Consider the following 12,167-nt stretch of genomic DNA (forward strand, 5'->3'; position numbering starts at 1 on the left):
GTGAGGCCGCAAATTAGGTATAGTATACAATATTGAGTGTAAAAGGTTGGAAACCAGAAGACTGCATCTTTCAGCTTAAGGGCAAATGCAACCGGTTTCTCAAGCATACACAAAGAGGCACAAAGATATCATTACTCAACTGTAGATAATGGGATCTGGGATGAACATGAGGTATAGAATCAGTAGGTACTTCATCATTGTGACAAAAACTAGTGAAGCACAAAACAAAGAGACATAAGGTAAAGGAATGCCATTTTCAGCTTTAAGTACCGTATGTGCATGTAAGTACAAGCAGATATAAATGGTCATGGTGTGTGTTTCAGCTGGGCTACACTCAGAAGGAGCTGGCCAGGCTTCAGGAGCAGAACAGCTTGCTGAGGGAGCAGCTCCAGGATGCGCGGGGCAAAGAGCAGAGTGCACGAGAGGGCTACGTGCTACAGGTGGGATTCAGAGGGAGTTCAGCCAGTCATAGCGCACAAACTTTACATTTACAACAGCCATTTGATGGTATTAAGACTAGCTCATTCTCTATACTACAGTTTTGATAAGAGCTTCAACTGTAGTAATTGTATAATTTTAATGTTAGAGCTTGTGTTCTGTTGAATAGCATACACTTCTATATAAGAATTCTATAAATAATTGATTGATCAAATATATGATTTGGGAAATGTGTGCATATTTTATTATCAGTGCTGAAAGAGCTTCCAGTATCATTGTTATTGAAATGACTAAGACTGAGCTGCACAATGCATTCTCTCTTGGAATTGTTACTAACATTTATGAGGGGTTTTGCATGGGAGTGCTGTTTCCAGCATGTCTTTGTGTACTAACTGGTTTACGGAGCCTCATACTCTCTGGGCAATGATTTGGACTAAATTGCTAGTTTACTAAAGGTAAGAAGTGCTTCCTATAACAGGCAAGCTTTGGGCTGTGCTTTTTCTCTCCTTTCATTTGTGTCTCTCATCTCCTCCTACTGTAGCTTGTTCCAACTCTTTGCATGATTTTTGCACCTGATTTGTGTTTTTTGTTTTTTGTCTTATTTCTTTTTCCATTACTTTACCTTTTTACTGAACATTTTTCTTCGCTTGGCACATGGGTGCCTTCCTCTATCCTGCTCATCAACTCTCATGATGTGTCCTTAGTGTCACCAAACACCCATTCCTTACGTTAGTCTCACATACTTAGCTCAGTTTGTTTTGAATCACCTGTTTTGTTATACCTTTTCCATTTTTTTCCATGGTAGTGTGTATAGTTTTTGTACCCATTTTACCCACTTCAGATCTTTTCCAATGTCACTCTGAAAAAGCACAGTGGAAAGCTTGAATGAGTCTTGGTTCAGTAAGTATCAAAATCCCAGGTATAGTCCCATCTACCCCAGAGATATGGCGCTCTGTATCTTTGGGGAAAGACAGAAATCACAGTGTGTTTTAACTGATATTTTTCATCAATCTTTTAAAGAATCCCTCGCCCACCCAGACATCCGGCTCCACCCCTTCTTCCTCTGGGCCTCACCGGATGCCATGGCAACGTCTGCACAAAGCCAATAAGGACCTTCAGAGCGAGCTGGAGTCCCAGCGACGGAAACATGACAAGGCCAATCAGCAGGTGCAGTGCTTGAGGCGGAGCTACAGCGAGGCCCAGGACGCGCTTGGGCATCACGAGGTGGAGGTGGAGGCCCTGCAGGTCAAGCTGTCGGCCGCCATGGCGGAGATCGTGGAGAGCGAGCAGGCGGTGGCACGCATGCGCAGCGAGCTGAAGCTGGAGCAGACGCGCTGCCTGGAGCGAGAGGAGGAGTGCGGCCGCAGCGAGGAGGCGCTGAGAGCGCAGCTCCGCGAGAGCGAGGAGCGGCTGCGGGAGGTGGAGGCGCACCTGCTGGAGAGGAGCCAGGCGCTCCGCAGGCTGGAGCAGCAGCAGGCGCTGCAGAAGGACCACCAGAGGGAGGTACTGCGGCTCCAGGAGCGCCTCACCGAGGTCACCGGCCGCCTCATCGCCACCGAGGAGGCGCAGGCCCTGAGGGAGCAGAGGGAGAGGAAGGAGAGGCGCTCCCTGGAGGAGAACCAAGAGCGGGAGCGCCAGGCGCTGACCCGCCGGCTGGCCGAGAGCGAGGAGAGGAGGAGCGAGGCCGAGGAGCGGCTGCAGGAGGCCCAGCAGCAGGTGGAGGCCCTGCTGAGAGGAGGACGGGGCTACGTGGGGGGCTCCGTGGAGGAGGTGCAGTGCCTGCATGAGCAGCTCTCTGTGCAGACCGACGTGGCCGAATCTCTGCGGGAGAGCGTCCGGGTGCTGGAGGAGGAGCGGAATCGGTTAACCTGCCGCTGCCAGGAGCTCCTGAACCAGATCGCCGAGGCTGACCGAGAGGTGAGCAAACTCCAAGACCGCCTGAAGAGCGAGGAGACGGACTACTGCTCCCTGGAGAGCTCCTACGAGAAGGTGTCCCAGGAGTTCCAGCGCATCAGCTGTGTCTTGAGGGAGAAGGAGGAGGAGGTGCGGCAGACCAAGGAGACCTACCAACATCTGGTGGAGCGGAAGGAGAGGGAGCTCAGAGAGGCGCTCGTCAAGATGGCCGCCCTGGGGAGCAGCCTGGAGGAGACAGAGCTGCGTCTGCAGGAGAAGGAGGAGCAGCTCTGCCAGAGAGGGCGCTGTGCCGGCGGGGAGGTGGAGCCGTGTCAAGCAGAGAAGGAGTTGCAGGCTAAGCTGGTAGTGGCGGAGGATCGCATCGCCGAGCTGGAGAGACATCTGGATGCCCTCCGGCTCGGGTATGCTGACCTCAGGAGGGAACAGCGTCGGCACTCCCAGGAAGACCTTCTGGACATGATGGACAGAGAGGGGCGCGACGAGCCGATGTCGGCATCTTCCTCCTCTCTGACCCTGACCAGGTGCAGCTCAGAGACGGACGCCTCGCTGGTCAAGCGGCAGAGGATCCGCTTCTCTAGTATCCAGTGTCAGAGGTACATTCACCCAGATGGGGGCTCAGAGCAGGCACTACAGACCAACACCTACTCTGACTTCACCCACTCGGACACCTCGGACACAATCGCCCAGTCAGAGATGGACCAGTCGGACCTCAGCTTTGTCTCTACAGATGGGTCATTTCAATATGGCAGCGATCCAGAGAAGTTCATCTCCATCATCCAAGCTCTGGAGATGAAGCTGCTCTCCACCGAGGAGAAGCTCCGGGAGCTCACCCAGAAGTTGCAGGACCAGCAGGATTCCCCAGAGCGGAAGGAGCAGCCTGAGGGAGCCACACTCAGCCCCTGGGCCTCTCCAGATCAACTCCCGGCCAGTTCCCAACACGAAGAGCCTGATGGAAAGTCAGTCTCCAGCCCAGACTCCGACTGTTGGGGCACTTCAGGAGTCCCCAACAAGGGATATGAGCAGGCCCTGGTGTGTGTAGAGTCATGTAGGGAGAGAGTCAGGGTCATTCTTGGGCTTCAACAGAAGCAGGAATCTGTAGAATTGCAACTCCGGAACCTATCAGAGATTGAGGGCGAGCTAGTCAAGGCCACCAACTTTATGAAAAAGGTAGCCATGACTGGGGAAGAGCCCCATGCCACTTCAGCGGTCAGGAGCATGCATGACCTATCTGATGAGGCCATAGTCAGGTGCTTTTCCCAGTCATTAGCTTTAGAGGCAGCAGTTTTGGAGAAGATGGCTTTCTCTCTGCAAAACTTGAATTCTGACCTCTTCCATAGCCTTAGCGAGATAAGTGTTGAAATGGACAAGATCAAACAAAGCGATCAGAGTTTTACAATGACAACATATGCCAACATGTTGACCCAGAAGCTGATGTCCGAGTTGGCATTTTGGGCAGAGGTGGAGAAATTAGAGTCTCAGGCTTCAGGAATTTCCCAGAATCCCTGTCTAGATATGGGGTCCCTGGAGAGCTGCTATTTGAAGCAGCCTTTCATAAACAGTGCCTGTGTCAAGTTTGAGCTGGCCTACTCACTACAGAGTCTCAGAAGCTCCAGCCAGAACCGGCTGGAGGGGCTTCAGGAAGTGGCTGTCCGAGCTGGTCAGGAGCTCCGGCAGAGAGCCAAGGCTGTGCAGGAGCTGGTCAGGTCCTCGGGTCTGCAGTCAGCCATCCAGACCCAAGAGCTGGGCATCTGTGAGGATTCTACTCTAGCAGACATCACTCCACCTGAGCTAGTCCCTTACTTTGAGCAAATCGAGATGGAAGAGGCCCAGGAAGTGGCAGAAGAGATTGTTGACCGACACCTGGCCATAGAGATGACCTTGTCTGGCGAGGATTCAGTCGAGTCGTCACAGGAGAGCAGGGAGAGGCTTGCAGCTGAGCTGCAGAAGCAGGCTGGCATCATCCGTCATCTCTGCCAAGACGTGGAGGCACTCTGTGGCATAGACGTCGGCGGCAGGCTCCACGACCTGGCTAACACCATCCGTGCCCGCTGGGGTTGTGGGTATAGTGAGGTGCCTGTGGGAGTGGTGTGTATGCGTGAGGCACTGCTCCAAGCTCAGGTGGCCTACACAGCCTGCAAGCTGCGCGGTGACCACCAGAGGGAGCTGGAGCTCTGCCGCCAGGCCGGGCGCAGTATGGAAGTGCTTGTACGGGAGCACGCCCTCAACATGGCCACCATCAACCAGCAGTACCACACCTCTCTGCAGGAGGAGCGGCGGACGTACGCCCAGACCGTGGCCTCCCTGCAGGAGGAGAACCAGGCCCTGCGGGGGGAGGTGTCTCAGCGGCTCCAGGAGCTGCAGGCCCAGCAGGAGCAGCTGGCGCAGCTGGAGCAGGAGTTCCAGCGGGAGACGGAGGCGCTCCGGAGGCAGCAGCAGGAGGAGCTGCTGCAGGAGGAGCAGGGCAGGGCCCAGAGGGAGATGGCCCTGCTGGAGCGCACGGAGGAGAGCCAGAGGAGGCTTGAGTGCCTCCTGCAGGAGGTGGAGGGCCTGGAGGAGAGGCACGAGGAGCACATGCGCAAAGCACACGACGAGTTCCAGGGCAGGATCCAGCAGCTAGAGCAGCACCACCAGCAGGAGATCTTGCGGCTCCAGGCGCATTACCGACGGGCCAGCCTGGGGGAGGAGCACCAGCACAGGGAGGAGGCTGCGTCTGAGGAGGCGTGTCCCATGGAGGAAGGGGAGGAGCCGGAGGAGAAAGTGGGCCGGGACTCCATGACTCTGCTGAGGGGGCGTGTCCTTGAGCTGGAGTCCAAGATGGACAGCATGAGGGACGAACTGGAGAGCAAACAGCTGGAGGGCGACATGGCCGGCTTGAAGGACAAATACCAGCGTGACTTTGACAGCCTGAAGGTCTCTTTTGATTTCTCTTTCTCTCTGACTTTTCACTTGCCCCACCAACACAGAGCACCCTTGAGCAACCTCCATGCTTGTAGTTGGTTTTAATACACAGTGGTCACTTAGATATAATGCAGTAGATAATCGGAATAAAACCCACATTTGATGGCACATTAGCTCACCAATACCTCAGAACTGCACTGAAAAAAGATGAAAGGAACCTGCAGACTATTTGGGACTTCAGCTTAGGGCAGCCGTGGCCTGCTTCAATAGACTACTCCTCCGAATAATGACGAATTCCAACATTTTCCTATTCACATGTTGTGTTTTCTATTTACAAGCTAATGTCCCAAAAATTCAGCGTGTTCCTTTAAATTAGGTGCAGTTCTGAATGAATGCTAGTTTGTTGGGTCCGAGTAGCCATAGAAAATGACCATTGCTCACATATTCATTGGGCCATTACCATTTGCTTCTCATCCAAGAAGAGATTTTCTACATTTTGCATACACGATTCTTGGTTTACATCATTTGGTTGGCCTTGTTTCGTCCAAATACCAAATACTAGTTCACAAGACAGGAAAGAATACAAGTAGTCATGGGTTGGGCCCCTTTCAGCTTAGTCAGTTGGTGAAATAAGTAAATGGACATGTAGCTGTGTGCAAATGCTGGTTTGGCATGTTTGTTTTTTTGTCTGTTCACAGATCATTTCAAATTAGCTTTAGGCTACATTGCTTTGTTTGGGTTTAATGGGCCAGTTTACCAGCGTCTTGTGTATGCTTAATTTAGAATCCAAAAAGATCCCATAAAAAAACAAACCATCCATCTTCAGTGGCATTGAGTAGGATTATGCTGATGTAGGATGGGCGTTGTGATGTGGATTTCATTAAGATTGTGCCAACCCTTTCACCCCCCCCCCCCCCCCCATACACACACACACACACACACACACACACACACACACACACACACACATCCTACACCCTACTGTCCTATGATGGTATAATTCATAGCACCTCTAGTGAAGTAGAATAGAGGGCACAAAATAACTCAATTTGTACATGCTTCCCTAGTCTTGATTACCCTGCCATTACACCCACTCGAATGCCCATTCAATGATCACTAACCCCTGCATGCTTGTGTCATTCAACATTCCATTCAACATGCCTCACCCTGTGTGCTCATGTATGCATCTAAATGTGTGAGCTTGAATGTGTGAACATTGATAATTGGTGGGTAAGTGTCTTTCTAGCTGTGTGGCAGAGGTGTGTGTGTGTCTGTCTGTCTGTCTGTTTCTGCATGTTGGTGACACTGTTTGCATGTTTGCTGACTTGTGCTGCCCTCTGCAGGCCACGTGTGAGCGTGGCTTTGCTGCGATGGAGGAGACGCACCAGAAGGTGATCGACGACCTGCAGCGACAGCACCAGCGGGAGGTCAGCAAGCTGCTGGAGGAGAGGGAGAGGCTGCTAGCAGAGGAGACGGCTGCCACCATCTCAGGTCGATACCACAACCCTCTCACACAAACAGGAATTCTCTCTTGGAGCCAGTCCCCTTTGTAATATTTCTGCTCTAGCCATCTATGGACATAACTGTAACAGATTGATGTAAATAAATAAAAATGTGTAGGTTTGACATGGTGTGGCAGCATTTCTAAAAAGAAGCACATAAAGTAAAGGTCTATTCTTGCCCTACTTTTGAAAATGTGATTATGAGGTTTCTTTGTAACTAAGTCAGATCAATATTTGTAACAATGTCATGATAACATTGGTGATATTTATTTGCAGCTATTGAGGCGATGAAGAACGCACACCGGGAGGAGCTGGAGAAGACCCACCGCTCTCAGCTGAGTGGCGTCAGCACAGATATCGATGAGCTGCGCATGCAGTATGAGTGAGTCCCAGTTAAACATGTCCCTGAAGTTTCAGTAATACCTAGTATTCGCTGCTGTTACGGCTGGCTCTTAACCATAACGTAATACTGAAAGGTGTTTTATTTAAAGTAATCAAAGATACTTGCAATAAAGATATGGAATTACATGTCTAGGTCAGTGGTTCGCAAGCTTTTCCCCACATACCACCTTCTATATCCTGACTCGTCGGTTTGCGTACCCCCATCTGACACATTAAAAAGTAACACGTTCTATTGACTCATTCCAGGCATTTTTAAACGAAAACGTAGCCTACTATAGAGTTTACAAATGATTTCCTTTAATGTCATGTTTCCATATCATTCTAACCCGATTAAAAATAATATTTAAAAGTAGATTTTTTTTATCACCTTTCCGCCATAGCCCCTTTCATCTCGCGTACCCCCTAGAAGCAGCTCACGTAACACCTGTGGCACGCGTACCACCGTTTGGGAATCTCTGTTTTCTGTGAATCTCTGGGAAAAAAAGATAAATTAAATATATGTGTGCGATGCCTGTATCCGCAATAAGAAGGCAAGAGGGATATGTAAAGAAATAAAGATAGTGTGACAGAATATGCCTCGTTCGCACCCAGTGCCCATAATGAAAGATTGTGCCCAACACAGTGTATAGAACCCCTTAAATACCCAGTCACACCTTCACCAGGTGTGCACAATAACTGATTGACACCACCGGGTCTCCACTGACTGCACAGAGCCTGATGGGGGCACAGGGGGTTGTAATTCGCCCTTTTCACGCTAACGTCAGACACTTTCCGCTTTGAAGCTTTGCTGGGTATCAGTACATCCGGCGTAAGCAAAAGCTATGGTTATACGGTTACAGTTCTTGAGGTAAGATTAATATTTCATGTGTATTGATTGTCTTCATTTTCCTTGTTATCGTTGGCGATCATTGCCGTCACGTAGCTGCCTTGATTTGAGAGTAAAGTAAGTAGCCTAATCCTTAATACATAGCAGCAACTTCAGCTAGCTTCACCGAAAATCAAGTTGGTTTGATATTGGATATTAGACAGAGATTCAAAATAAGGAACAGTCTTTCATTGAGTATCCGAACATCCAATATCAAACCAACTTGATCTTCGGTGCTAACATGTTAGCTAGCTGAAGTTGCTGCTATGTTTAGAAGGGGTCTCCTAACGTTAGGACTAATGTTATGTTCAGTTATCGTTTGCAATCACTGCTCTCGTAGCTGCCTTGATTTGAGAGTAAAGTTAAATGACGTTATGACTGCATATTACTGCTACCGGACGAACTGATACCCAGCTGCTGACATCACGTGAAAATGGCTAATAGCTGCACATGTCAGGCAATGGATAAACTACTCTCTGATGGACAAACCTGGACAAAACTGTGTGTGTGTGTGTGTGTGTGTGTGTTTGTGTGTGTATAGAGAGGAGCTACAGTCCATCCACCGTGAGCTGGAGGTGCTGTCTGAGCAGTATTCTCAGAAGTGTTTGGAGAACGCCCATCTGGCCCAGGCTCTACAGGCTGAGAGGCAGGCCCTGCAGCAGTGCCAGAGGGAGAACCAGGAGCTCCACACACACAATCAGGTACCATACACACACGCTATTGTTGTGCACCAGTACAGGGTCAGAAAATCTCATCCCGATACCTAAGAGTAGTGGGTGTGCCGTTGTCTGCCCACAGAAGTCTGTGCATCACTCCAAGGGTATGCCTCCCCAGACCATTACTGACCAACCACTAAACCGATCATGTTGAATGATATTGCAGGCAGCATAATGTTCTCCGCGACATCTCCAGACCCTTTGTGTAACCTTTGTTGGCTCCAGATACTGGCTTATGCAGTAGTAACACTGACCCAATCCAAATGCAAAACTAGTGAAAAATCAGTCAAGAAGGATAAAGATGGAAGAGTTACCAGTTGCCACCACCTGTAAAACTATTCCTGTTTTGGGGTCGTCTCATAGTTGGCCCTCTAGTACACCTGTAGTAAATTTCGTTGACATCAAAGCAGGTGAACCTGATTCACAACAACCTCTGTTACATAACTGGCCAGATCAGTATCCCACACGTGTGACTGACTTGATGCTATACTCCTATGAACCAGTGTTCCCTTGTTTGAGCAGCGTACTTCAGATGACTGTAAACTTATTCTTGCGGATGTGTGTGTGTTTCAGGAACTGAATAACCGTCTAGCAGAAGAGATCACACGGATGAGGTCTTGCTTCAGTGGGGACACTGCCACCTCTCCTCTCACACAGGGCAAGGACCTGTATGAACTAGAGGTAACTCATAAACACAGTCATGTCCATATCATACTGTATATCAAACAATCAGGACACACAGGCACACAAGTGAGTGTGCACACAATCTGATTGGAATATTGCTGTGTTGTTCTTGGCCCTCTGCAGGTGTTGCTGCGCATTAAGGAGTCAGAGATTCAGTACCTCAAACAGGAGATCAGCTCTCTGAAGGACGAACTGCAGACCGCTTTACGGGTAGGCACACCACCGTCCCCAACCCTTACGGTCACTCTCACTCATGCTCTCAGTCAAACGTTCTGTCTCCCCTGTTGCTTTTGAACTGACATGGCTGCTTTAAAGGACATGCACCAAAAGCTATCCTGCATGTTTCTGGAATCTTAAACACATCCTTGTGTTTGTGTACGTGTAGGATAAGAAGTATGCATCCGATAAGTACAAGGGCATCTATACTGAGCTTAGCATAGTGAAGGCTAAGGCGGACTGTGACATCGGCAAGCTTCGGGAGAAGCTGTTGGCTGCTACAGAAGCCCTTGGAGAAAGGACTGCTGATGGCTCAGCTGTTGCTCCAGGTTACGGTATGTTTAATGCAAATGTGTTTGACAAACCAATAATGTATGAACCTTGTACACCTATGTGTGTAATTAAGTGTATAAATACATATAATACTTGTAGTATACGCAAAAGTGTGTATACATACTGTAAGTATAAGCATGTCACCTGATGTGTAAATAAATACGTGTCCTTGATGCAGACATAATGAAGTCGAAGAGTAATCCTGATTTCCTGAAAAATGAGCGCTTCCGTCAGAGAGGGGTCAGATCCAAGGTGAGTGTGTGCGTGTGTGTGTGTGTATGTGTGCACGCACACATTTACAGCATAATTTCTTTTTACCTAGTCACTGTTTGTTCGAAGGAAAAGATGTGTATGTTTTCTGTGTGAGTAGGCCAGTGTGTGTGTGTGTGTGTGTGTGTATGTACAGTACAATGTATTTTCTTGTGAGTCTAAGTGTTAAAGCACTCTATGTTTGTTAGTTAGTCAGTCATAGAGGTGTGAGTTTGTACATCTGTGTGTGTGTGTGTGTGTGTGTGTGTGTGTGTGTGTGTCTAAGAGCGTCTCTTATGTTCTTTGTTAGTCGGTCAGTGAGGTGGCAGCGTGGGATAGCTGACCCCCTGTTGTGATGTAGGTATATGTGTGACCCTCAGTGCATGCTGCATGAACCCTGACCTTTGACCTGTTGGCATGTCCACTGGGCCACAGCGGCGTGGGGCTGCTGGGCTCTCCTCTTACCCCAGTGTCCTTAGAGATGGTATATGTACAGTATGTATGCGTGTTTGTGTCTGTTGCACATGGTTGGTGCGGTGTTTGTACTGTCACCTAAGTTCTCTGTGTGTTTTCCCTTTACCCATCATGAGTCATGAAGACGTATGCAAATTAATGGTTTGTTTGTGTGTTTTGTTTTTGTTTTAATATCACATTGTGTGTGTTTTGTATGTTTTGTGTGTGTTTCATATCTTATGACAAGGTTTTCTTTGTGATGTTGGCATGAATAACAGCATGCTGGGCAAATGCATTCTGGTCGGTGAAGCTTGTGCAATTTAATGACGGAACTTCCCTCTCTCTCTCTCTCTTGTTCTTCTTTTCAGAGCTTAAAAGAAGGACTGACCGTGCAGGAGAGAATGAAGCTGTTTGAAGCGAAAGATTCCAGAAAGATCTGACTGAGGACTGTATGCTCTATGGCTTTGTCTCACAACTTACACAAACAAACACACACACACACACACACATGTGCACTCACTCTGGCCCATACTGTAACTGAAGTGTGAACTTGGCCTCTGGAATCTGGGACTGTCGTCTTTTTTGTGTCCATGAGCATCTGATCGTCAACAATTTGTCCTGGCATTGGAGGTGTGTGTGTGTGTGTGTGTCTGGTCTAAAATGAATCTTACTTGTATGTATCATTAACAGATTGATTTTAAATAATTAGCTTGTTTTGTGTGTGTGTGTGTGTGTGTGTGTGTGTGTGGCCATGAGCGTAGGTGTGTTGGCAGGAAATGGAAATACGGGGCATTTGGCGAAGGAATCTTAACCAGTCATATCCCTTTGGCCGCTCCTCGCCAATTGTGTACATGTGTGTGTGCGTGTTGTTTTATTTATCCTATACAGAAATTAATAAAGATTTAAAATGTTTATTTATACATAGAGAGAGACTTATAGAAAATCTGCTGTCATTATACCCTGTTCTGACAATGATGACGATGTGCTGGGTTTTAAAGTGATTTAAGTGCTTTTGTGTACGTGTGTTGGAGAGCTGTACTTTCTGCCAGTGGTGTTTGTGTAAAGATGAGTGGTGCAGTGAGTGGCTGGGTTTGCTCTCTGCTCTACAGGAACTGAACGGATTCAGACACAATGTGATTTACTTGCCATTTGCTGTGTAAAATCATTATTGGGGGCCAAGCAGCGAAGCTGCGAGGACCCCATTGTGTTACTCTGTTTTCTTATTATTATTATTATGAATCCGCCATGGGAGTCAATGGCAGCCCATAGAACCGACTGGTGAAAAGTTGTAAAATTTGGCACACTGATTAGGGACAGGCCCATTATTCATGTCACCAAATTTCATGTCGGCACCTCGAACCCTCTAGCGCCACCAACAGGTCAAATTTAGAGGTGCCTTCATGCACGTAACTTTTGACCCGTTGATCCGATTTTCAAAAGTCAGGTATCATTGGAATCCTTGGACCTGCCCGAGTTCAACGCACCCTGTGACGTCAT

General features: G+C 48.5%; 1 protein-coding gene across 6 annotated transcripts in view; it reads left to right on the top strand.

The window, feature by feature from the left end:
• si:ch73-103b11.2 (plectin) overlaps window positions 1-11,596 on the top strand; it is a 44,543-nt gene extending 32,947 nt beyond the window's left edge. For 5 of the 6 annotated variants that reach the window (XM_062526811.1, XM_062526812.1, XM_062526814.1 and 2 more), the window contains 10 exons: window positions 324-440; window positions 1,459-5,262; window positions 6,594-6,741; window positions 7,029-7,134; window positions 8,561-8,720; window positions 9,309-9,416; window positions 9,543-9,629; window positions 9,805-9,970; window positions 10,147-10,220; window positions 11,039-11,596. In XM_062526811.1, coding sequence (XP_062382795.1) covers window positions 324-440; window positions 1,459-5,262; window positions 6,594-6,741; window positions 7,029-7,134; window positions 8,561-8,720; window positions 9,309-9,416; window positions 9,543-9,629; window positions 9,805-9,970; window positions 10,147-10,220; window positions 11,039-11,110 — 4,842 coding nt within the window. In that variant the 3' untranslated portion in view covers window positions 11,111-11,596. Of the gene's footprint in view, window positions 1-323; window positions 441-1,458; window positions 5,263-6,593; window positions 6,742-7,028; window positions 7,135-8,560; window positions 8,721-9,308; window positions 9,417-9,542; window positions 9,630-9,804; window positions 9,971-10,146; window positions 10,221-10,527; window positions 10,575-11,038 lie in introns of all 6 variants that reach the window. The other variant, XM_062526813.1, reaches the window with a different exon arrangement.
• The last annotated feature ends 571 nt before the right edge of the window (window positions 11,597-12,167 follow it).

This window comes from Sardina pilchardus, chromosome 22 (genome assembly GCF_963854185.1).
Source record: "Sardina pilchardus chromosome 22, fSarPil1.1, whole genome shotgun sequence".
Classification (NCBI taxonomy): Eukaryota; Metazoa; Chordata; class Actinopteri; order Clupeiformes; family Clupeidae; genus Sardina; species Sardina pilchardus.